Source organism: Opisthocomus hoazin, chromosome 20, assembly GCF_030867145.1.
Source record: "Opisthocomus hoazin isolate bOpiHoa1 chromosome 20, bOpiHoa1.hap1, whole genome shotgun sequence".
Lineage (NCBI taxonomy): Eukaryota > Metazoa > Chordata > Aves > Opisthocomiformes > Opisthocomidae > Opisthocomus > Opisthocomus hoazin.
Window position 1 is genome coordinate 12,681,368 of NC_134433.1, and position 24,890 is coordinate 12,706,257.

The 24,890-nt window shown below is 68.0% G+C and overlaps 1 protein-coding gene across 4 annotated transcripts in view; it reads left to right on the top strand.

The window, feature by feature from the left end:
* The window catches only part of ABR (ABR activator of RhoGEF and GTPase), a 40,714-nt gene that overhangs the window by 10,817 nt on the left and 5,007 nt on the right, over positions 1-24,890 (top strand). The window contains exons 1-16 of one of the 4 annotated variants that reach the window (XM_075439957.1): positions 283-568; positions 5,013-5,197; positions 10,034-10,138; positions 10,702-10,887; positions 11,675-11,782; positions 12,538-12,598; positions 15,116-15,168; positions 15,333-15,473; positions 15,804-15,925; positions 16,043-16,208; positions 16,342-16,464; positions 16,538-16,613; positions 16,743-16,847; positions 17,379-17,453; positions 17,587-17,684; positions 17,799-17,930. In XM_075439957.1, coding sequence (XP_075296072.1) covers positions 508-568; positions 5,013-5,197; positions 10,034-10,138; positions 10,702-10,887; positions 11,675-11,782; positions 12,538-12,598; positions 15,116-15,168; positions 15,333-15,473; positions 15,804-15,925; positions 16,043-16,208; positions 16,342-16,464; positions 16,538-16,613; positions 16,743-16,847; positions 17,379-17,453; positions 17,587-17,684; positions 17,799-17,930 — 1,797 coding nt within the window. In that variant the 5' untranslated portion in view covers positions 283-507. Of the gene's footprint in view, positions 1-282; positions 569-5,012; positions 5,198-7,904; positions 8,241-10,033; positions 10,139-10,701; positions 10,888-11,674; positions 11,783-12,537; positions 12,599-15,115; positions 15,169-15,332; positions 15,474-15,803; positions 15,926-16,042; positions 16,209-16,341; positions 16,465-16,537; positions 16,614-16,742; positions 16,848-17,378; positions 17,454-17,586; positions 17,685-17,798; positions 17,931-21,120; positions 21,517-24,890 lie in introns of those variants that run through there. The other 3 variants (XM_075439956.1, XM_075439958.1, XM_075439959.1) reach the window with 3 other exon arrangements.

The window sequence follows — 24,890 nt, forward strand, 5'->3', positions numbered from 1 at the left end:
TTCTTCATCACAGCATCCCTGGGTGACGGGGGGGAGGGGCGGGGGGGGATGGACTGGGTGATGGAGCCGGGCTCCTCCGTTCTCCCATTCTGCTTAGGGTGGCCTGGGGGGCAGCCGCATGCCCCTGTGCCACACCGCCTCCTCCTCCTCCCCCCCCCCCCCCCCCCCCCCCCCGGTCCCCAGACCCCTGCGGAGGGTCAGCGTGGCTGCGTGCGGGGCGGGGGGGGGGGGTGGCCGCCGAGCTCTGCTCCCCCCGTCGAGGCAGGGGCGGGAGGCGGGACGCGCTGCCATTGCCGGGCGGCACCTCCTTCCCCCGGGCACCCCCGGCAGCAGAGCTGCCCTGCGCCCGGGCAGGCGGCCGTGCCCGGCTCTCCCACCCCCCCCAGCCCCCATACCCACCCCCCCTCCTCAGGCCTGCGGCCCCCCGCCTCCCGCCCCTGCCCACCGCCTTTGTTGTGCGATGCGAGCCGGCTGCCGGGGCTGAGAGCCGGCGCAGCCCCCCCCAGCATGGAGCCGCTGAGCCACCGGGGCCTGCCGCGGCTCTCCTGGATCGACACCCTCTACAGCAGTACGTGGGGGGGCTGGGGGGGCGGCGGGGGGGTCCCCGCTACCTGTTGTGTAACGCTGCGTCGCGATGCTGTGCCGGCCGGGGGGGGGGGTGTGCTGGCGGGGGGTTGCGCTCCTCTCCCGCAGCGTCCCGCACGCCCCGGAGTCGGTCCGGCAGCATCACGCAAGGCTGCGGGGTCCCGGGGGGAGCTCGGTGGGGCCGGAGAGAGCTGAGAGCTGGGGGGTCCTCGGGGGTCCCTCCGTGCCCGTGGGAAGGTGCCTCTCCCCCCGCCGTGATTTTGGCAGAGGGCTCCGGGGCGCTGCGCCCAGGGTGCTGTGGCAACGCGGTGTGGGTGCCCGGCGGGGCAGGGGGATGCGAATCCCCCCCCCACCAGCAGTCCCACGGAGGAGCCCCGCAGCCGTCCCGCTCCCACGGGGGCTGTCTGAACAGGGCCACGGCTCGGGGATGGGGGGAGGCTGGGTCACGGGGTCCCCGTTGTTCGTTCTGGGGGAGCGCTGAGCTGCGTGGGCACCCCGAGGGGTGGCTTTTGGGGTGAAGTGTTGAGCTCGGAGCTTGGCGTTTGTGGGGCAGCGAGGTTTGGCGCGGGTGCATGGGAAGGTGGGATGCTCCGGAGGAGTGGGCACGGTGCTCCGTGGGCATCTGCCGAGCCCTGGAGGGAGCGGGGGCTCTGGGGGACACGTTGCGGATGGCTGAGCCCCCGCAAAGTTTTCCAGCCCGAAGCCTCCGACACCCGCAGCTGGAGGCCCCATCCAGCGGTGGCAATCCCGGGCTCCGGCGCAGCGTGTGCGGGCGGCTGGGCTGGAGCCCGAAGGCCACATCCAGCCCCAGGCTCCGCGCCCTCCTCCCCAGCCGCAGCATCTCCGCACAGCGCTGGCTCTGCCGTCCTGACTCCTGCTCCGGCCGCCCTCGCCGTGGAGGGGAGAGGAGCAGGGGAGGCTGCTCGGCGTGTCCGTGTTGTGGGGGATGTGGGGCAGGGTCTGGCCTTCGTCACACCGGGGAAGGTGGTGATGGTGTGGAGGAGATGCTGTTTGTGTTGAGCCACCCCTTGGAGGAGGCCCGCGGAGGCAGGTCCGAGGCCAGCTCACGCATCCGTGTTGTCATGGTGAATTTTCACCCAGGCACAGGGAAACCGCGGCGTTTCCCCAAAATCTCGTGGGCTCTGTGCAGATGTTGGGCTTCTCCCGGCAGTGGGATGGGACGGGTGAGCGTTGGGGTGTGCCAGCGCACTGCCGGGGTGCCGGGGAACAGCATGCGCCCGGCTGGAACGCGAAGAAAATGCCGCCCTGACTGAGCTGCTGTGACTGTGCTGCCTCTGCCCGGGCTGGGCAGGAGCTGGCTGCTGCCTTTGGCTGTGACCCTTATTGGATTAGCCTGGGGCAGACCTGGCAAGACGTGGCAAAGTGGAAACATTATTTTCCAGGGGAAAACAATCCCCGGTGGGGATGCGTTTCTGGCACTGTCAGCCTCCTGGGGCAGCGTGGCAGCCCACAGGACCCCTGCCCTGACGGAGTGTGAGCATCCATCTCCTGGGCCCCAGCTCTTGGTACGTTGTGGGGCCGGATCCAGCTCAGAGCCGCCGGGCTGCGTGCGGGAGCCAGGCTTACAAGGCCGCTCCAGGTCAGGGTGTCCTTACCCCCTCCCCGCAAAATGCCTCCCCTGGGCCAGGCTGCCTCCCTCCCCTCGCTCCCCACGCCTGGGGTGGAGCAGGAGGATTTCCACTGCTGCTAAAAAACAGGAGCAAAAATAGCGCTGGGATTTGGCACGGGCACAGGAACAGGCTGCAGGGGCAATGCAGCTGTGGGGGAAGGAGGGAGGTGCTCGCTTTGAGGTGGCTGGGTGGCAGGGAGACGCAGGGGCCAGCCCCTCCGTGTCCCCTCGCCCAGCAACATCCCTCTTGCTTGGTGGTGCTTGGTTCCCACCCTGCAGTGGGTGCTGGGGAGGTCCCTCTGCCTGGTCTCCCTGGGTGAGAGCCCCGTACATACTGCACGGCCATGGGTGGCACAGCTGGAGCCATGGGGACATGGCCCTGTCCTCCCTCCTGTGGGCAGTGCGGTGACCCTCTCCCCGGGTGCCTGTTGGGGTAGTGTCTGTAGGTTTCGTCCCCAGCTCGCGTCTGGGACTGGGACTGGGACATAGATCTGCTCCGACTGGGAGCAATGGCTGCGTGAGAGCCATGTCGTTCCCGTGTCCCCACAGGCCAGTCCCTTCCCCCTCTGTCCCATTGGTGCCACCTTCTTCCCTGCACCACTGCAGGTGCCACCTCCCAGGGTCCCCAGCCGCCTCATTAAAGCTGTGTTCCTCGTTACCTTGCTGCCGAGCCGTCCCAGCCTGGGTTGCCAGGTCTCCCACAGTGCAGGTTCTATTCCGGGTGCCCCTGTTGTCCGCCTCGCAGTTGGGCCCAGAGCTGCAGACCTTGGCCGTGGTGGAGGGGAGGTGGTGGAGCCTGACAGACCTCTGAGTTGGTGTGCCTGGTGGGGACCGTCAGCTTTGTCCCCTGTCTGCTGTCTTGGCTCCCCCTTAGACCTCACCTGATGGCAAAGGGCACTTGGGCAAGAGATTTGGGGTTCTTTGGGGCATCCCCAGCCCGGTTGGGTGGGCTCAGGGGAGCTGCGTGGGGTGGGTGTCCCGGGGAAGTGGCCATCATGGGGGAACACCAGTGCATGTACCTCTTGCTGCCTTGCTTCTGGCTGGTGCTGGTGGCATCCCGGCTGGGACCTGTCAAAGGCAGGAGGGACGAGGGACATCCCACCGCGAGGAGGCAGGACAGGTTAGAGCCGGGGATCCGCTTTCCCTGGAAGCTGAGGGCCAAGGGGTGATACAGGCTCCCCCGTCTGTGCCCACCCAGCTCGTTCATTCCCAGTCAGCTCCTGGGTTGAATGGGGGCTGTGGTGACCTGGTGAGGGCGGCATCCCAGCCTCTGAGGGATGGTTATTAGCTACTAATTGCTAACGAAGCAAGGTCTGAGAGGGGTTGTGGTGTTCTGGCAGAGCTGGGATGTATCTGGCCCGTGTCAGGGCTCTTCTCCATCCCACTCCGGGTGCAGGATGGGACCAGCCATCCCTCCGCACTGGCAGGGCTCTCCGCCTGAGCGGGCTTCACAGCGCTCTTTGACTTAATGATTAATCTACTTTCAATGTGAAGCTAAATGCAATATTAATGTGCTGAGTGGTGTTGGTGGGAGTCAGGGGAATCCTCGGCCAGGGTGGCAGGGCCATGGGGGCACGAAGTGGCGGTGGTGCGGGGTTTGGTCTGGGATGGCTGCTCCAGCCCCCAGACACCCTGTTTGGGCCAGAGTGTTGGCCAGGGTCTTGGCCGAGGTGCCCAGGGAGCCCGTGGGGACAGCTGGGTGGGGAGCAGAGCGAGGGGCTGGCTGGCACGGGGTCAGGTTGGGTGAGCCGTGCTTGCTGCCTCTTCGGGAGCTGCCGAGGGGGTCTTGGCTACGGGCCCTGGGTGGGGGGTGCTGGCTGCACCCTGCGTCCGCCCCTGCAGCAGCCAGGCTCCCTTCCCCCTCCCCTTTGTCAGCATCTCGGGGCTGCTGCAGCCGCCTCTTCCCGCCGCCACCGAGCCGCTGCCGTTTCCATGGTAACAGGTTAGGATGTACCCCGGTCCCCCGCTGTGCCCCGGGGACCTGCCACAGACCCCGGTTGTGTCTCCCCCCCCCCCGCTCCCACTTGGGGCTCCGTCTCCCCAAAATGGCTTCCCCTGGGCTGTGGGCAATGGGGTGGGGGTTGTGGGGCATCCAAAAATGGGTGCTGGCCTGGCGTGGCGGTGGCCTCATCCTGCGCTGGAGGAAAGTGGGACCCTCCTGTCCTCCCAGCGTGGCCCGAGCCACCGACCCGCCATGGAGCTGCTGCCATCCCCCTTCTTCCAGGAGGGGTGGCACTGTCCTCCGTGCTGCGGACCCGGGCATCCTGGCACCCGTTCCCACGCTCCGAGGAGGGTGGGCACGGGGAAGCAGGGAGGACGGCAGCCGTGGCTGCCAGCCGGGCTCCATCCCTCCCCAGGGATGGCATGGGGATGGCATGGGGATGACATGGGGATGGTGGCCGCCGTGCTGGCAGGGCAGAGCCGCTGGTGTGTGGCCGGGGCATCTGGCAGAACAGCTGTTCCCGCACAGACGAGGCTTGCGGCCTCTCAGTGCTGTTAATTATGCAAATATAGGGAAGTGTGTCAAGCAAGCGGAGGATGCCCTGTGGGGCCAAGGATGCTCTGTGCGATGCCCTGCCTGCTCGGCCGGGCGGGCAGAGAGCAGGCAGCCGAGGCCAGTGGGGCTGGGGTGGGCTGCGGGTGCGGGCGTGCGTGTCTGTGCGTGGCCCCAAGCGTCAGACACGGGGTCTGTCCCCCGCAGGTACCCGCAGGCTGGGGCAGTTGCGGTGTGCCATGCGGTGACCCTCGGCCGTGCCGCTGCCTGGATGCTCACCACCACCCTCTCTTCCCCTGACAGACTTCAACTATGGTGCGGACGAGTACGACGCTGAGGGCAACGAGGAGCCCAAGGCGCTGCCGGAGGGCTCGGAAACCATGCCCTACATCGATGAGTCACCCACCATGTCCCCCCAGCTCAGCGCCCGCGGCCAGGAGGGCGGGGACGGCGTCTCACCCACACCCACCGACGGCCTCGGCACAGGGGTAGGTGCTCGGGACGTGGAGCTCTGCGCTGGGTGCGATTGAAGCCGGGGCTGCGGGTGCCTGGCAAGGTTGTGTCAGCAGTGTCGGTGGTGCTCTGGTGTTGCTGTGACCTGGGGGACTGTCCCCTGGCATCCCAGACCCTGCGGGCCGTGGCGCTTTGGGGTGCAGCACCCTGTTCTGCTGCTGTTTGGTGAGGGTGTCGTGGCCGTGGGATGTGTCGTGTCCCTGCCCCGTCGTGCCACGCCGGTGGCAGAGCCAGCACGGCACGGGCCGGTGGGAGAGCGGGGTCCGGGTGCTGGAAACCAGCTGGGCTTGCTGGGAGATGTGAGGTCCCGGGGGTCCCCTGCTCCGGGGAGCCCTTGTGGACAGGGCGCAGCCGCTCGCCGGGCTGCCAGCTCCATCTAGTGGCACTCGGGGACGAGCCTCCAGTGGGCAGGGACACCTTCTGTGTCCCCCCCATTCTGAGGAGCTCAGATTTAACCCGTTCTCCCTCTGCTCTTCCGAGAGCATCCTCGGGAAGCGCTTGGGGCTCGTCCCGCATCTTTCGCAGCAGGGATGTTTGCCGGGCGGGAAAGCAGTGGGAAAAAATGTGGTGTTTTTTTTTTTTTTTCTCGGAATAAAAGTTTCCGTGCAGCCCGGGGGCGGTGGGCTCTCGGCAGGGCAGCGGGCACCCCTGGCCCCTCGGCGCAGGGCTCGGGGCTGCTGCGGGGCGCGACCGCCTGGCCCCGCAGCAGGCCGGGGAGGTGGGGAGGGGAGGAGGAGGCTGGGTTGGAAAAGGCGAAGGATTTTGTCGTGGAAAGGGTTAATCGCTTAACCCGGATGCTGAGGCAGAGGAGGCGAGAGGTGTGGCTTCCTCCCCAGGGCCCCGCCGCCGCGCAGCATCCTCCTCCCGGCACCCAGCGCGGCCCCGGGGCTGGGGCCGAACCCCTGGTGTCCCCCCCGCCCCGCACGACGGAGCCCGGCCCGGGGCTGGGGCCAAACCCCTGGTCCCCAGCGGGACGCTGGGCCCAGCCCCGCGAGCCCCAGCCCTGCCACCGCGCTGCCGGGGTTCGGACGTGCTGTGGGCGGTGGGCTCCGTCCCGGGGGGCCGGCAGGGATGGCAGAGGGTGGGCCTGGGGGAGACCCTGAGGGAGGCTGGCAAAGCGATGCCCTTGTGGGGGGGGTGCTGGTGGAGCGTGCTGGGGCTGGAGGCGGGCGGTGAAGCTGGCTGGGTTGGAGCTGGCAGGATTGGGGAGCGGTGGAGCTCAGCGCCGGCTCTGCATCCAACTCTTTATCTTTTTTGGGAGCTGCCAAGGGGGTCTTGGCCGCGGGCCCCTGGGTGGGGGGTGCGTCCCTTGTGCCAGAGCTGAGCTGAGCATCGTCTGAACACCACCCAGCCTGCCTTACCCCTCTGACGGGCACAGGCTGGTGTGCAGGTCCTGCTGCGGCCGCTGGCGCGGGGTGCCGGGCTCACCCCGTCGCTCTTCTCTGGTGAGGCAGGACGGGTCTCGCTGCCTTTTGGAGGCTTCACCTCCCAGCATGGCGGCTGGAGCGAGGTTTCTGGTGGAGCATCTCTTCTTGCAAGCTCCCGGGGCTGCTGCGACCACGTCTGGGGCCCCTGGCCGCCGCGCGCAGACACGGCCCATCCCTCCCTCTCCCGCCTGGGAAACGCGAGCGTCACGGTCAGGCTGTGGGGTGGTGGCCCACCCCCTGCTTGGGTGCTGCTGGGTTTGGCATGGCGGGTGGCTTTCCCCCCGGCAGGGACCGTTCCCCGTTCTGGGTGGCCGGGGTACTGGGAACCCGGCACAGACCCCTCTTAGCAAAGACTGGGCAAAGCCTGAGCTGCAACGTGGACGCAGCACGGGGCGTGGGCTCCGGAAAGTCCCGGTGTCTGTGCCCCTGCCCGCTTCTCACCGCAGGAGTTTGTTCCAGGCATGGACGGGTGCGGGGAGCAGCGCCGGGGTCCTGCGGGCAGAGCACGCGTGGCCGCTGGTTCCCCTTTTGCTGCCGAGGAAACTGCTGAAACAGCTCTTGCGTTAGCGTCCCCTCCTCCGGCCCGTTCCTGCCCCCCGCTCACCGGGGCCGCCATGTCTCTCACAGGCGTTGCGCCGATGCTCATGTCCCCGGGGGTCGCGGGTGGGCTGGGGCAGCGGCCAGGTGACAGCGCCAATCCCCGCGGGGATGCGGGACAGACGCTGTGGGGAGGGGTCCGGGACCCTTCTGGGGTCCCCCTTAGAGGACCCGATCCTGGGGAGGAGTCTGGGACCCTTCTGGGAGCCGCAGAGCCAGGTCCCCTTTAGAGGACCTGATCCTGGGGAGGGGTCTGGGACCCTTCTGGGAGCTGCAGAGCCAGGTCCCACTTGGAGGACCCGATCCTGGGGAGGGGTCCGGGACCCTTCTGGGGTCCCCCTTAGAGGACCCGATCCTGGGTCACTCGCGGTGGCGGCAACCCCCGCGGGGCGAGTGGGGGCGGGGTGGGGGTCCGGAGGGGTGCTCCCCGCGGGGGGGGGGGCACGGCAGGGGACCCCTCCCCGCGGGTCCCGTCGGGGGCGGAGGGGGGGCCGGCAGCTCCCCGGCCCCGACCGCAGGCCGCCGGCGGAGCGGCCCCACCTCCCGGCCCGGGAGCGGCGTTTCCTGCAGCGAGGGCGGAGCGGCGGCAGCGGCCCCTCCACCGCCGGCGGCCCCCCCGGGGGGGCTGAGCCGAAGGCCCCGGGGAGCACCGCGCCGTCCCGCCGCCGCTTTGCCCCCCCTCGCCGGTGCTGGGAGGCGGGTGCTGCTGGGACATCCCGGCGCCGGGGGCCGCAGCACCGGGGATCCCATAATGGCTCCTTTCATCCCGCGGCGGGGGCCGGCGGCCAGGGCTGAGTCAGGCCGGGCCGGCTCGGCCGTGTGAGCCCCTCGCCTGGAGCCTTGGCGGGGGGGGGTGCCCCCCGCCGCCGCCCGGCCGGCCATGGAGGAGGAAGAGGAGGCCATAGGGTACCTGGATAAAGTGCTGGAGGATGAAGATGACTCCGAGCCGGGAACCCCCACCAGCCCCGGGTCTCCGTTCTCGGCCGGCGAGAAGGTGGGCGGGGGGGGGGGGGCGAGGGGGAGTCTTGCTGGTGCGGATGACACCCGGCTCTCGGAGCAGCTCCTGGGGCTGGGGGGGGACACACGGAGCTGGGGGGGGGCACAGAGCTGGGGGGGTGGGCAGCGGGGGCATCGCTGCATCCCTGACACCCCCCGGGCTGGCAGTGGCCGGGGGCACGGGGCAGGGCAGCGCCAGGCGTGGGGTGCAAAGGGCTCAGCGGGTGCTGGCGCAGAGCGGGGCGAGCCCCCGGCCTTCCTCCCGAGGGGGAGCGGGGGCCACGCGTGGGCGGGGGGGGCTGCGTGGCTCAGCAGAGCCGGCGAGGGATGCTCAGAAGGGGCCGAGGGATGCTCGGGGGGGCCTGGACCACGCTCTGCCACTGCCCCGCTGCTTGGCCACCAGCAACCCCTCAAGGGCCCCAAACCCTGGTGCTGGGGGGCTTCCCCAGGGGGATTCCTGCGCTGGAGGGTGCAGCCCAGCACCCTTCTGTCGCCTGCCCTGCCGGGGGTCCCTGGGTGCCCCGAGGGGCACGGGGCTGGAGGAGGGCTCTGGCCCCGCTCTCCCGGGGTCTTTGTACAGGGTGGGCGCCAGGCCCTGCTTTAGGGTTGCACCTCTAGGTCGCGGGGGGTCCGGCTGGCATCGTCCCTGCGGGGTGCTGCGTGCCCGGGTGCGGATGGGCCCCTTATCTCCCCCACTCCCACGCAGGGCCCAGGCTGGGGGAAGCAGGAAGAGCCCGTGACTAATCGGCGGCAAAGAGCCTGCGAGCTCTCAGTGCGCAGAACTGCCCCCCCCCCCGCGCACCCCACTGCCGCAGCGGTCCCCACGGGCTGGCCTGAACGGTGCAGGCTGGCGGGGAGCCGCGGGGTGGGCACCCCGGTTGGCGCAGCAGCCCCCGGGGCTGGCTGGTGGATGCCGGAGCGGGATGGGGAGATGCTGCTCGGTGGCTGCCAGGCACGACGGCCAGGGCTGGTGGGGCAGGCAGGGGCGAAACAGGACCAGTACACCCCCGGACTGTGCCCAGTGGCTCATTGCCCAGAGCAACTGATGTCCCCGTGGCTCTGCTTCGTCCCGGTCCGGGTGGCAAAGCTTGGCTCCTGAGTGTGATTTTTAAGGCTGACAGTGCTGGGGGGGAGGCAGGGGCACGTCGGGCGTTTGAGGCAGTCCAGGGGCTGGGGCTTCCATGCCTGGGCGCTGGCAGAGCTCACTGGGGGTCCCGGAGCCCTCCAGCCAGGCTGAGCGTTGCCTGTCTCCCTGCTGTGAGGGTTGTGCTGCTGGAGCAGCGATGCCGCACAGACGTGGGCATGGGCTGAGCCGCCGACGGCCGGAGCAGCAGCGGGGCTGCACACAGCCCGGGACCTGCCCTGGTGCCACCGGGCAGCGACCGCTGTGGTGGCACCTTCTGGGAAAGCCTCAGCTGGGGAAAAGGGTGGTGCTGGATCACGTGGCAGCACCGTCCGCTGCCGGGCATGATTTCACCGGGCGCCTCTGGACTCTGCCCTGGGAGAGTCCTGCTGTGCCGCGCACCACCCTGGAGCGCTGCCAGTGGCACCGGGCTCCTGGCCAGCCGGGAGCAGGGAAGGGAGCGAAGCCAGCACAGCCCATGGCTTCCCAGCTGGCTCCAGCCTGGCTGTGCTGCCCAGTGGGCCTGTGCCCGGCCCTTGCCATGGAGCTTCCCCGATCCTGGCGGGGACACGTGCCCATGTGGGGATCCTGGGAATGAGTCAGTGGGATGATGAGTTTCCTCCTGTGCTGGTTGCTGGCTCAAATGGGCTCTTTACTCTGTTGCTCAGGGCGAGCGAGATGCTGGCAAAGGCCTGGAGATGCGGAAGCTGGTGCTCTCCGGTTTCCTGGCCAGCGAGGAGATCTACATCAACCAGCTGGAGGCCCTCTTGTTGGTGAGCACAGCCCCCAGCCTGGGCAACCCCTCCGGCAGGGGTGGGTCGATGGGAGGATGGATGGGAAGATGGGAGGATGGATGCGTAGTTGGGTGGATGGGTAGATGAGAGGGTCGATGGATGGGTGGATGTGTGGTTGGGTGGATGGATGGATGGATGGGGTCATTTCTTCTTGGACAGCCTCCCCCAGGCAGGCCTGGCCTGGGCACTACCTGGGAAGGAGCAGAGCTGCAGGAGCCACATCAGAGCCAGCAATGCTCTGGCCCGGCCGCCCTGTCTCACCTCCCCTTGCTGCCAGCGTGCCTGGCGGGGAGGTATTTATAGCCCCGCTTCCTCTTGCGGACTTGCTGGCCCCCGTGGAGGAGACACTGTTGCACAATGCAGGGGTCACCACTGCCACGGGGAAGTCTGCGGGGATGCACGCGCTGGGAGCCGTCCCTTGGTCCTGCTGCTGGCTGAGACCCGTCCTGGGCAGCCCTCGCTGCCAGCTCAGATCCCCCTCGTCTGCCTCTCAGTTCCCCTCCCAGCCCTCATCTCAAATGCTCTCCCTTCTCCTTCTGCAGCCTATGAAGCCGCTGAAGGCCACAGCCACTACGTCGCAGCCCGTCCTCACCCTCCAGCAGATTGAGACGATTTTCTACAAGATTCAGGACATCTACGAGATCCACAAGGAGTTCTACGACAGCCTGTGCCCGAAGGTGCAGCAGTGGGACAGCAACGTCACCATGGGCCACCTCTTCCAGAAGCTGGTACGCGTCTTCCCTGGGGCTTGCTCCGTTTGGAAGAGGAGGAGGGCCAGGGAGATGGAGCACCGTGCTGCGGAGCTCAGCCCTATGGCGTGGCTCAGCTCACGCCCTGCCCTGTGCTCACTGGTGGCCGTGGGACTTGCTGCATCCCTCGCTGCCTGCCCGAGCCCTCCCGTCCCAGGTCGGGTGTTACTGCAGCCTCCGTGCCCCTCGCTGCAGCGGGGATGCCCACGGCTGGCAGGTCCTGCGTGTGACCAAGGTGGGGTTTTGGCTGGAGGGGCACGGTGTTGCTTTACCTTGGGGCTGGCGGGAGCCCAGACGTGTGGGTGACCCTCTGGGGAGAGGCAGGGAGCCACGGGCTCGTCGCTGCCTGCGGGCGCTGCAGCGATGGCTCCCTGGGGTCACCCTCTGGGTCCTGCCACCGCTTTGGGCTTGTGAAGGTAGCGTGGCTCTGCCCATGGGTGCTGTGACTGTGCCAGAGAGGGGAGGAGGAGAGGGCAGGTTGAAGTTTGCCGGGAGGTGGCTGTAGCTTCAGCCCGTGCTGTCCAGACGCCTGTTGGCTTTCTGCTGGATTTTGGAGGTTTGTGGGGGCACAGGATTGGGCCAGAGCCCCACTGCCCTGCCCCAGGTGAGGGCTTTCCCTGGGGCCCGCCAGCTGGCTGTGGTCTGGCTGAGCTTCGTGCCAGGAGGGGACAGCTCTGGGCAGTGTCCCCACGGTGCTGCCTGGCCCCTCGCGCTGTGGGGGGTTCAGCATCGCGCCGGGTGCCCGGCTAACCCCCGCTCCCCACAGGCCAGCCAGCTGGGGGTCTACAAGGCCTTTGTGGATAACTACAAAATCGCGCTGGAGACCGCGGAGAAGTGCAGCCAGAGCAACTACCAGTTCCAGAAGATCTCGGAGGTAAGCTGGACCGGGGCTGTGCTGGGGGGATGGGGCTGCCACGGCCGGGCTGTCCCAGTGCAGGACAGAAGGACAGAGACCGCTGTCCCCGTGGCTGAGCTGACCTTGTGTGCCCTGCAGAGATGTTCTCCCTGCCCTGGGGACTCAGGGACAGGGCCATCGGCGGCTGTACTGGAGGGTCATGGTCTCCAAGTATTGCGGGGTTCGTTCCCCATGTCGCGCAAGCTCAGGCTGGGCTCAGCCCTTGCTGCCATCCTTTCTGGAACGCCGGGGCAGCCTGCACCCGCTCCTCCATCCAGTGAGTGTGGGTGCTGGGTGCTGGGCACCTGTGGCTCATCTCCTGCTGGCTGCATCTTCATGCCTGGCTCCCCTATAGAGATGGGGACCTCCGTGGTCGCAGCCTGGCTCCCCGCTCCCTCCAGCCCCCCCACAGCAGGGCTGTCCAGCTCAGTGGGACCAGCAGCATCCCCGGGCTGCTGTGGGGCTGGGTGTCCTGCGCTGGGGTGCCCCGTGGGTCCACTGCATCCCAGCTGCTGGGCACTGCCAGAGCTGCTCCCGGCCAGGCAGCATCCCATGCAGTCTGTATCTCCACCCCAGCACACGTGTGTGGTCTCCAGCGTGGCCAGGCTGGGGCTGGGGGGAGATACCAGGGTGCAGGAAGGGTGGGGAGGGGACCCCCATGACCTTGAGGAATGACCTCCCCCCCCTCCAACCCCCCCCCCGTGGGCTGCTCTGATGGGCCTTTCCCTCCCTAGGAGCTGAAGGTGAAGGGCTCCAAGGACTTGAAGGAGAGCCACACGTCCGTCACCATGGAGGGTACGGCGGGTGCGGGCGTGGGGAGGGGGCTGCAGCCTTTTGTCTGCGCGCGGGCCCGGCGCGGATGAAATACTGAGCAGCTCCCACGAGCGGAGCCCTTTGTGTTCCCGTGTGTGGAGCCAGCGAGGGGGGGGGAACACAGCTCTTCAGGATGCTGGGGGCGTGCGGCAGCCCCCCACCCCCTGCCCACCCCCTCCTCCCCGCGTGCGCCGAGAGCCGTGCTGAGGGGCCGATGCCGTGCCGCAGCCGGGCTGAGCTGCCGCGGGGCGGCAGAGATGGCTGCGCGGAGACGGGGCTGCCATGGAAATCCTCGTCGTCGTCCGGCTCTGCTGTAACTGCACCTACGGTGAGGCGAGGGGTGCGGTTCCAAATTCGGGTGCCCGGCGGGGAGCGATGCTGCGGGGATGCTGGCCCCGGGGCTGGCTGTCCTTGCTGGGGGGGGGGAGGCTGCGTCGTGCTTTGCAGCCTGAAGTTGGGAGCGTCTTTGTTCCAGACTCTATTGAATCATCTTGGCTCTGGCACACGCGGCCACGCGCTCGCTTTCCCCGCCGGGCAGGGGCTCGTGCCGGCAGCGGGACAGCGAAGGGCTGGGACGGCGGGGGGACCCCCTGCCCGGGCTGTGCCGTGGGGATGGCGGGAGGGAGGGGTCCCCGTTTGCTTGCCGGAGGCTGTGAGCATCGCGGGGCTGGAACGCCCATCTCTCAGCGGCTGGGGAGGAGAGGTGCTGAGCATCCCTGGCTCCGTGCTGCCTGCGTGTGGGTCCCGGGCTGGTGGGACCGTGCTGGTGAGGAGCCTGGCGCTTCTCGCTTGTGCTGGGACAGCCCCTCCCGGCGCTCGCCCGGGCTTTGCGTGTGGCTGTAGCGATGGCAGCAGGAGGGTCCATCCCCGCTGTGGGTCTAGGGTGGGGGAGAGGGGAGGGACACCCTGCCTGCCCCCTCCATCCCAGAGCAGGGCTCTCACCGGCTGCTGCCGGGAGCGGGGCTCCGGTTTTACCTGCTGGCATGCAGTCGTGGGAGATGCAGTCTCCAATTCAGGGTCCAGCCCCATGTCCTTGCCCCCCGAACAGACCCCCTCCTCGCTGGGAGGGGGGTGTCCCTCTCTCAGGACTGAGCACCACAAAGCAGCACCCTCCAGGGGAAAGGCGATGGAGACCCCGCAGCTCGTAGCGCAGGGTGGGGTCGGCGGCACCTTTCCCTCCTCTCCCCCGGCCCGAAACCCGGCCCTGCTTGGCCCCGGCAGTTTGGGGAAGTGCTTCGAAGCGAAAGGGAAACCCAGAGCCATCGGCCTGGGCGCGAGCAGCCCGGGGAGAGACGCGAGCGGGTGGGTGCGGGGAGCAGCACCGTGGATGTGATCTGTGCCTTCGCCCACCCAAAGAGCCAGGAAGGAGGAGGAGGGTCTGGCTGCTCAGGGTGAAACGTGCCTCTGAAGACCCCTCGGGGCTGGTTTCCCACAGGGAGGGTGCATGGCAGGAGAAAGCGGGGTGTCTGCCCCGTGGGGGGGGCTTCTCTGCCCCCCTGCCCCGGACAGAGTTGTACGTGCAGTCACGGGGGGCTGCAGGGAGGGGACATGGGGCAGCGGTGTTGGGACGATGCCTCAGCCCCTGGGAGTCTCTCTGCTGGTGGGGCAGGCTGGGTTCCCCTGGCACCCAGGGCTGCCTGGGGTGGGGGAATACGGGGTGTCCCACGGGGCGGCAGAGCCCCGTGAAGGCAGGGCAGGGACAGGACCCGCCGCTGAGCCAAAAGGGAAACTGAAAAAGCTGGGGGTGACGAGCAGGTCTCCCGTCCCACAGCCACTGCACGGCGAGCTGGCGGTGCTCGTGCCGGTGCTGTGCCTGGGGAGGTCCTTTGCCCCCGGCGGGGACACGCTGGTGCGGTCGCAGTGGGGATGTCCTGCAGCTGGCAACAGCTGGGGCAGAGTGGTGTTTTCACGGCGGCCCTGCTGGCTTTGCAACCCGTGACCTGTGGCAGCAGAGGGGAGGAGGACGTGGTGGCTGGGTCAGTGTCCCCGTCGTGACCCGTTTTAGGGCAAGGACAGACCTTGCCGGCACGGGGCCATGGCTGGAGCAAAGCGGCGTGTGGGGTCACCACGCAGCAGTGGTCAGGGCTTGTCACCCCGGCGGGGACCTCGCAGGTGCCCACGCTGCTGGCGAAACCCCTCGGGTGCCACCTCAAAATGGAGGTGCATGTCGGGCAGTTGCCAGCGCTGGGCTCTGCCCTTGCTCCGCACACCAACCCGGCCGTGGTCTCTCCTGCTGCCGGCGTGGCAGGGCACGGGGCTGTGGCATCGAGCCGTGGCTCACCGCTGCTCGTCACAGTGACGTGATGGCCCAGCTGTCTCTGGCTCTGTCCGTGATGGACCCCAGACACTCCCCAAGGGCTCTGTGCAGACCTGAGGGGGTCTCTGGGCGTCTGGTCTCCCCTTCTTGCCCCTGTGGGATGCGGTGCTGGCTCTGGTGGGTGGGAGAGGGGGCCAAGCCCCAGCGGTGGGTGGCTGCTGATGCCTTCTCTCTCCCCACAGCGCTGCTGTACAAACCGATCGACCGTGTGACACGGAGCACCCTCGTCCTGCACGTGAGTGTGGCACCAGTCCCGTGGCAGGGGACAGTGGGGGCTCTGCTTCCATTGCTCCTGGGGACCCGCAGCCGTGGGGAGAAATGCTGTGGGGGGTCCCTGGGGTGGGTGCTGCAGGCAGGGCAGTGCCCTTGTGCCGCTCACCCACGCCTGTCCCCTTCCAGGACCTCCTCAAGCACACCCCAGCCGACCATCCCGACTACCCGCTGCTCCAGGACGCCCTCCGCATCTCGCAGAACTTCCTCTCCAGCATCAATGAGGACATCGATCCCCGGAGGACAGCGGTCACCACCCCCAAGGGGGAGGTGAGGCAGTGGGGAGGGCAGTGCCTGGGCACGGGGTGAGGGCTGAGCCCTCTGCCAGCCCCTGGCTGGTGTCTCCACCCTGAGGAGCTCCATGGTGCTTGGCCAGGAGATGGAGGGTTGCCTCTAGACACAGTCCTGGGTGCTCTACCTGGCCCTTGCTGCTTGCTGGCACCCTACTGAGAGTATGGGACCCAAAACAGCACCCAGAGGCTATGCACCTTCCCATGCCCCGGTTGATTTAGCCATGGAGAGGGACAGGAGCATCCGTCCCCGGCGGTTTGTTGGCCTTTGCTGCCTGCCCACTCTCACCCCAGCCCTGCTGCCCCACAGACCCGGCAGCTTGTCAAGGATGGCTTCTTGGTGGAGCTGTCGGAGGGCTCGCGGAAGCTGCGGCACGTCTTCCTTTTCACCGACGTGCTGCTCTGCGCCAAGCTGAAGAAGACGGCGGTGGGGTAAGGAGGGTGCTGGGCATGGGGGGAATGTGTCACAACCCCCCCGTCCTCCGTCGGGCAGGGGGATGTGCTGGGGAGGGGGTCAGGCATCACTCGGTGCCTGTGCCCCGGCCGCAGGAAGCACCAGCAATACGACTGCAAGTGGTACGTGCCCCTGGCCGACCTGGTGTTCCCCTCGCCGGAGGAGTCGGAGCACTGCCCGCAGGTCCACGTCATCCCCGACCACGAGCTGGAGGACATGAAGATGAAGATCTCAGCCATCAAGAGTGAGGTGCAGAAGGAGGTGAGAGGAGGGTGCAGGTGGTTGGGGAGGGTGCGGGACCTGCTGCTGGGGTGGGCGCCTTCCTCTGGTTCGGGGATGGGACATGGGGGGCCAGGGCTGCCTGCAAAAGCTCCCGTCTGCTCCTTGCCTGCAGAAAGCCAACAAGGGGCAGAGCCGGGCCATTGAGCGCCTCAAGAAGAAGATGTTTGAGAACGAATTCTGGCTGCTCCTCAACTCACCCGCCATCCCCTTCCGCATCCACAACCGCAACGGGAAGGTGAGGAGGTGGGCTGGGGGCCGGGCTCAACGCTGCCTGCGCACAGCCTGCTGCATCACCCTCTCTCTTACAGAGCTACCTCTTCCTGCTGTCATCCGACTACGAGAGGTCAGAGTGGAGGGAGGCCATTCAGAAACTGCAGAAAAAGGGTAAGTCTGGGGCTGCCGAGGCATTCTTGGTGGCTCCTGACCCCCCAGATACCATGAGAAGGTCCTGCAGGATCGCAGCCTGCTCGGTCTCTGGGCCAGCACTGAAGCTCCTCTCCCGTCCTCTCCCAGACCTCCAGGCCTTCGTCCTGAGCTCGGTGGAGCTGCAGGTGCTCACGGGATCCTGCTTCAAGCTACGCACCGTTCACAACATCCCAGTCACGAGCAATAAGGACGGTGAGTGTCGGCTGGGCTGGCGGGTCCGTCCTTGCCTCCGGATGATGCCGGGGAGGAGCTGCGGGGTCCCTCGGCCGGAGCGGGGTCCCTGCTCGGGGACCCTGGCTGTGCAGGGGGACAGCTACCCACCAGGTGGCACTGCCGGAGCAGAGCCAGACTCCCGGCCGGAGCGATCCCGGCTGCAACATGGGGCTGCTTTTGGGGTCTCTCCAGTATCCCCATGGGCTGGGCAGGACCAGGGGGTCCCCAGGGCGAGACCCAGCCAGCCCTACTGGAACCTCACCCAGGACTGTCCAGCAAGCAGGAGAGCTCGGGATATCTGGCAGGGATGATCGGCAGTGGGGGATACGTGTCCTCTGCCAGACCTTAGGGACAGCCCTCCAGGGGGGCTGGGGACATCGGGGTGTCACCGCAGGCACCTAGCACTCGCGATGGCAAAGGCTGCCTTGGGCACGGCGGCTGGCACGCTGGCCCCGGGGCACGGGAGGTGGCAGCTGAGCACTGACACAGCCTCTGCTCTCCCCACTGCAGACGACGAGTCCCCCGGGCTCTACGGGTTCCTGCACGTCATCGTCCACTCCGCCAAGGGCTTCAAGCAGTCTGCCAGTAAGTGTGGGTGCCCACCCTCGCTCGGAGGGGCCGGTGTGATCGGAAGAGCTGGGGTCCAGCACGTGGCCCTGCTCTGCCGACCATGGTCCCTGGGTTTTCCTCGGGTGCTGAGCAGTGTCTGCTCCCCCAGATCTTTACTGCACGCTGGAGGTGGACTCCTTCGGCTACTTCGTCAGCAAAGCCAAGACCAGGGTTTTTCGGGACACCACAGAGCCGCAGTGGAACGAGGTGAGAGGAGGGTGAGACGCAGGGAGGGGACTGTGCCGGCCCTTTCCCTTCCAGCCCCAGTTTTGGAGCTGCTCTGGGGTGCTGGGGCTGAGCCACCCTCCCTCCGCGCCCCAGGAGTTTGAGATCGAGCTGGAAGGCTCCCAGTCCCTGCGCATCCTCTGCTACGAAAAGTGCTACGACAAGACCAAGCTCAACAAGGACAACAACGAAATCGTGGACAAGATCATGGGCAAGGGGCAGATCCAGGTACGCGCTGGGACTTTTGGGCATCTTCTCACGCAGTGTTGGACCTCTTGGGGCCAGGTGCCTGGGCTGGGAGGGTTGCCCTGGGGCGATGCCTGGAACGGGAGATGCCTGGCAGCATGGGCAGGCAGCTCTGCTTTTGGGAGTGGGGCACAGGAGTTGTGGCTCAGGGTTGAAGGCAGGGAGGTAGGTGGGCATCAGGCATGTGGGTGATGGTCCTGGGGTGCAGCAGCTGCAGGAGAAGGTGGGACAAAGTGAGAGGGGGTCCTGCGGACGTGGCAAAGCCAGCAGTTACCCCCAAGACAAGCGTCCAGCCTCAGCTGGGCTGGAAGCGTTCCTGTCCTGCTGCCCTCTGTGCTGCGGCCCTCGGGGGGGCCCAGGGAGGGCAGTGAGCGTGCAGTCCCCTGTCCCTCCCCGCCAGCCGTGGCTGTCCCCCTCTGCCACCATCTGCCTCCCCTGCGCCTCCATCAGCCGCTGTTATGGCAACGGGGGTTTCCAGGGCAACGGCTGAGCCGCCTCTGATTGGCAGTTGCCAGGCAGGGAGGATGGAGGCCTGGGCTGCCCTGAGATGCTCCCAGGTGAGCAGGACCGGGAAGATGGGGGTGGGGGGGACAGGCAGCCCCCAGATCCCACATCCCACCAGCACCCGGCTTGGCCAGGCTGCAGGGAGGCCCAGGGCAGCAGGGACGGTTCGGGACTGGGGTGTCCCTGGGTTTTCCTGGTGGGGTCCCGCAGTCTGGCTGCCTTCCCCTGTGTGCTGGGGACAGCGTCACGCCTGGGACACAGCCCTTGACCCAAGGCCACTTCAAAGGGCCCGGCGTGGCCGCCTGCTCCGTGGGAAAGCAGCTGAGGGCAGGTCCCCGGAGAGCAGGGAGCGGCACGGAAATGCTGCCGGGAAGGGGGACACTGCCAGGGGACGGCACCGCACGGGGTGGGAGACAGGGGCTCGGCTTCACCAGTGGCTTGTTTGTACCCGAAATCACCCGTCTGTTGCCCTCTCCCCAGGGAAATGGCAGTGTGGGGGTGGCATTGGGCCAAGTGGGAGGGCTGGGGCAGGGAAGGGGCTCAGCACCCCGCGGGGATCAGCCCAGCTGCGCTCTCGGAAATAGCCTGGGTCAACAAACATGAGTCACGCTGGGAGACGCAGGGGTCGGGACGGGGACAGCACAGCTCGTCCCTGCCATGTGAAAGTTGTGGGGGAAGAAAGGGGGAGAGAGGAGGCCCTGGGGCTGCTTATCACAAAGGAGGACCCGGCTGGACAGAATGGTGTCAGGGCTGGGGCTGTCCTGCTGTCACCCAGAGCCACAGCTTGGCCACTGTGCCAGGAGCTGGGGGGGTGGCAGGGCAGGGACAGGGCAGCGAGGCTGCGGGCAGGACGGGCAGTGCTGCTCGTGGGGCTGTGGGCTGTGGCCGCATTGCCCTCTGCCCTGAGCTGTTCAGGCAGAGATGCTGCCCCGGGTGGTCCTTACCCTGGCTGGTCCCTGGGCTCGTTGAGGGCTGCTGCTGGTTCCAGGTAGCAGCAGGAGTGGGAGACGCTGGGAGCACTGGCACCAGCAGCTTGGCAAAGGCCCGTGGTGTGGGGGGGGCTGCCAGGATGGCGGAGCCCCCTCCGCAGCCGGCGCTGTGGCCGCTGCCCAGCTCTAATCTGATGGCCCAGGCCTGTGGGTTGGCCACAAAAGCAGCGTGGTGGCATCACTAGCTGACGGGAGTGGGTCAGCGTGTGAGGGGGACGCTGCAGCCCCTCTGCAGGGAGCAGCGGGGGCTCCCGAGGCTGTGGAGGTGCCACAGGTGGGACTCACATCTTGCCAACACTGAGGTCGTGGCTGGGTCCACAGCGGGGCTGGGGTTGGCACCAGCCTCCTCTCGAGCATCCTGGCAATGAGCTCCAAGGGGTCTGCAGCATGACAAGTGCTGGACGCCTACCCCATGCCCCATCCCCGTGGCTGGCAGAGGGTGGGCACCCTGTGTCAAGTGGGCCCGGCTGCTCCGTGGGAAGGTGTGTCTGGGCACGGGGCGGCTCCGCTGCAGCTCCTGGTTGGCCTTAACTCCAGTTTGTTGTTGTTAACCCCATTTTGCACGCGGTTGCCAAGGCTGGGATGTGCCGTGGTCAGGGTAGAGGTGCTGTGTGGGGCTCGTGTCCCCGTGGGGGGCTCACGTCCCCAGCGCTGCAGGGCTCAGCCCTGCTCTGAGCTGTCCCAGTTGCTCCCGGCACCTGTGGGTGCTGGCAGAGGTGCCCAGTGCTGTGATGGGGTGGCAGACAGATGCCAGGGGTGGGCAGAGCAGGCTACAAGTGCTCATGTCCACATTGCAGAGGTGAGAGGCAGGGTCTGGCCCCTGCGCCCTGAGGCAGGCAGGGAGATGGGCAGTGGGTGCATGAAGGGGGGCATCGAGGTGACGCTGGGGGGACGGGGCAGGAGGGAGCAGCCCCTTCCCCAGCCCCAATTTGATGCGTTGGGGAGATGTGGCTGTTGGAGTGGAGCCTGTGTTGTCATGGGCACAGTGCCTGCTGTACCCGCAGGCGATAGCTGCCTGTCCGTCTGTCTCCCATGCACCGGGCTGGCGGGGGCTCTGGAGGGGGAGATTGGTGGTGTCGGGGCTCCCTGGACCTGCAGGGACCCACAGGGTGACCCACGTGGGCTCAGGGGGCTGCTGAGGGCTGGATCCAGCAGTGCAAGTCTGTGTGTCCCTCCCCCAACCTGCACCTCGCCTGTCAGGAGCAGCAGCAGGCAGTCAGGGACCCTGCCAGGGCTGGGGCGCAGGGCAGAGCCCTGCCTGCACCCCCCTATCCCCTCGCCCCGCAGCCCTGCCCCACACCATCACCCCCTGGCAGTGGGGCTGACAAAGGCCAGGGCAGGCTGGGGGGGGGTGCTCGGGGGGTCCCTACCTGTCCCTAGGCCTGACAGGAGCCCCCCCAAAGTCCCATCCCCGTGCCCCTTGCCGAGAGTGGGAGTGCTCCTCCGCGGAGCCGGGGATGCTGCGGCCGACGGAGCCGGGGATGCTGCGGCCGACAGCGGCGATGCCTCCCGGGGCGGCAGGGACGCGGGTACCGGGTACCGGTGGATAACGGCGGCGGGGAGGCCCGGCAGCCCCTCCAGCCTTCCCGAGCAGCGGCGGCGGGTGGCAGGGCGAGGGTTAAAAGCGTGGGGGCCGCCGAGGGGGGGGGCTGCCTTTGAGTCACTTCCTCGCAGGGGGAGGGAGGCTTTTGGGGCTGCCGAGCTGCCTCTCGCCAGCCTGGCTCACACCCTGAAGATGAGCCCTGCCCGCTCGCCTCCCCGCCGCCCCAGCCGGGCTCCCCTCGCCGGCCCCCGCCGCCCCGGCCGCCGCTGACCCCCCGCCCACAGCAGAAGGGATGCGGGTGCTGTCCTAACCCAGCCCCGGTCAGACCCCCGGGCCCCTCTTGGCCATCCTCTCGCCTCCCGGAGCCGAAGCGGTCATCGCGATGACGGAGGTGCTGGTGCAGCCGGACGGCAGCCCCGGACCCGTGGGCGAGCAGCCGGAGCGCGGCGTGGAGGAGCCCGAGGGGAAGCGGCCCCCCAACACGGGCGCTCGCCTCTGGGGCAGGGTGCGCAGCAAGCTGCTCCGGCAGAAGGTGCCTCTTGGGGTGCAGGGGAGGGGGGACAGCTCGGGGGGGATGGTGGTGGGTGCCGAACGGGCTCTGGGTTGACTTCCCCGTGTCGCCGGGCTCTGCCGTGCGTGGTGACTATGGCTTTTTGGCTGGTGGCTTTGTGGGGTGTGGGGGGCTCTGATATGGGGGAGGGGGTCGTATTGCTTGTGGGCAGAGGGCTGTGGGGTCCGTGCGTGGAGCTGGGAGGCTGTCTGGGTGCTTTGGGAGCTCTCGGAAGCAGTTTGCAGCCTGCGGGGTGCTCGTTCCGCTCGTTCCCCTTCTTCCCTCTCCCTCTGTGCGCTGGGGGGGTCAGAAGGGCTGAGCTGTTGGGGGGTCTTGTGGAGGGGGGGGAGCTCCCCCGCCGTGGCTGAGGCCGGGCTCCTGGGGTGCTGCAGCACCCGGTGCCTGCGTAGCCCCCCTCACCAGGGCGCTGCTGGGTTTGCAGCCCCTCACCCCACATCCATCCAGGCTTCCCCCAGCTCACAGCTGTGCTGCAGCCCCCTCAGCCGGACTGCCCGTCTTTGGGGGAGCACAGGGCAGAGCTGGGCAACGGAGGTGACAGGGGAGGGGGACAGCACCGCCGCAGGCTGTCCCTGAGCCCCCACAGTCTCATGGGGGGCTCTGGGGGGCTCCCCTCCGTGGGATCCCCCTGCATGGGGAGCTGCTGGCTCGGGGCTCGGCTGTGGCTGCGGGCAGGAGCTGCCTGGGCCCGTGGGGGTTCGGTTTGGCAGCAGCGGGGCCGGGGTTTGCTCGGCGGCGGGGCTGCCTGTGACGCAGCGGCATTAACCTCGATTCTGTGCCGCCGCCGCTGCTCCCGCAGAGGGGATTAAGGGGCGGCGAGGGCTGTGCGAGGAAGCTGCCCGGCGGCAGCCGCCGGCTGTTGTTGGGTCAAAACATGAGGGAGTTTCATTTCGCATCGCCACACGTCCCCACCGCGGCCAATGGTTTCCCTGCCTGCTTCCAACTGGGAGCACTGGGGCTGCAGGGGCAGGATGCGGCCCCGGCGGGTCCGTGCGTGGTCCCGGGGTGCTGTGGGTGCCTGCTGCTTCTCGCGTCGCTCTCAGACAAGGCTGTGAATCGCCGATTTTTCCGGGGTTGTGCTTTGCCGCCGGCAGCGTCCGCTGATGTGGGGACAGATAGAGCAGCTCAGGGACCTCCTGTTCCCTGGGGAGGGAGCTGCTGGTGCGGGGGTCTGGTGGGGGCATCCCCTGCCCACCGGAGCCTGGGCAGCCGTGGGAGGCCAGGCTAGGGTGCCCATGGGTGCTGTGCTGACGGGAAGCAACCCTGGTTGTAGCAGCTCCCCCGGGATCCCGCTCCCCAGGACCGTGGTAGAGATGGCCTCACTGGCTGAGTCACCGGTTTGCTCCTGATGGCTTCACCCTGGGATGATGTTTGGGTGACCTCATGGGTGTGAGGCACCGAGAAGGGACATGCCCAGCGTGTCAGCCCCTGCCCTGCCACAGCATTCCAGTGCTTGGGGCCCTGGGGAGCTGCCGTGAGGGCTTGGAGCCGTCCCAGCTCCTCACCTGGGAGCCCTGGGGACCCGGCACCGCTGGGGTCTGTCTCAGCTGCCACTGCCCACGCAGGAGCTGCATCCACAGTGCACAGCCCGGAGGTGTCTTGAGGACCGAATCCCAGGATGTGGCCTCATCCCCTTGAGTCCACTCGCTCCGTGCATGGGACAAGCAGCAGGCAGGGGCTGCGGGGAGCAAGCGTCAGCAGGATTCAGGGGGCCCCTCTGCAACCAGAGCCTCCCCAGAACACACGAAGCTCTGTATGGCTGCTGGGATGCTCGTTACCTGCCACTCTGCCACCTTTCCCTCTGCGATCAGAGGCCTTGTCCTGAAAGCAAACACCTGTGGATAATTTGGGAAAACAGGATGATGGCAAATCCCTGCAGCTGGGAGCAGGGGGTGTTTCGCCTCGCCATGAGGAGTGTGGCACCGTGGCGGGTGCTGGCCCGAGCATGGATGCTGCGCCGCTGCGGAGAGTTCCCAGAGACGCAGGAGGGACCAGCCCGGAGAGGCACCGGTGACCCAGCTGAGCTGTTTCCCCAAACACAGGCTGGAGTCTGAAGCTGCTGAACAGGAGCCGAGGTCTGGGACAGCAGCGTGTGTCACTTGTGCCATCCTGCGCTGCGCTGGCAGGGAGGCTGTTCCCCGGGTCGCCCAGGACAGCAGTTCCCCACCGGCCTGGGACCTCCCCGTGGTGTGGTGGAGCAAGGCAGCTGCCTGTGGAGCAGAAGGAGATGGTGGTGGCAGCTGAGACGGGAGGGTTTGCCAGCGCTGTGTGGGCAGGAGCAGCCTCTGGTGCCGTGGGTGGCTGCTCCCATCCGTCCTCCCACGCCTGGAGACGAAGCGTCGGCCGCGGCTTTGCCTCCTGCGGGGAGCGGGCAGCGTGGCAGTGCTGCCCGCTGCGAGTGCTGCCGGGGCCAGGCCGCAGCCCGCTGCCCTGCGGGTGCGTGGGGACCTGCCTCGGCTGCACGGGAGCCCGGGCCGGTGGTGCCAGCTGAGTTCACCCAAATTCGGAGCCATGCCGGTGGCTGCGGGGAGCTGGATGGGGACGGTTCTGCCTGACTGGGGGCAAGCAGCTGCGGGGAGGCGTCACGCTCAGGGTAAGGTTTGCGACGCTGGCGGCAGCCGACCTGGCTTTTATTAAAGCTTTCTGCAGAGCCCTGCTAAAGCTCTTCCAGATGTGAGCTGCCAGGGCCATCGGAGCGGGGGGACCCAGGGGACGGGGATGGGGAAGACGTATGTGGTGGTTGCAATTAAACTTGCGCTGCGGAGCAGGGAGGCCCACTGCTCCCGGCTCGGCCGGCGGTAGAGGGCTTCGCTGCCGCTGCCTGGGGCTCACAAGGACGGACGCTGCCGTGAGCGGGACCGGGCTGTGCGGGGAGAAGGGGTGAAAGCCCCCTGGGACGGGCGGCGTTGGGTTGGCATTGGCCATAGTGGGTGCATGGCAGCCATGGGGGGATCTGGTGCTGGGGAGAGAGCGGGGAGGAGTTGGAGCGGCAGGACTGGGGTTGGCGGCAGTCTGGCTGCAGCCTTGTAATCCTGGCATCCAAACGTGCTGCAGGGCCCCATGGGAGCCCAGGGCAGCTGCAGCCTTCCACCTCCTCCTCCCGCTCCCCCCGCTGCAGTTCCCTGCCGCCGCAGGGCTGGCCGGGCTGTGGCAGGGGTGCCGGGGAGGGCTGCACATCAGGAGCCATTCCTGGGCTGTGCTGGAGACCGCAGCGTATTGAGCCATGCTGGAGACTGCAGCGTGTCTGGTGGCCCTGTGGCTGCCATGGAGCTGCTCAGGCTCACCATGGCACGGGGCTGGGCATGGGGTGATGCCGTGGTGCTGAGTCTGTGCCGAGA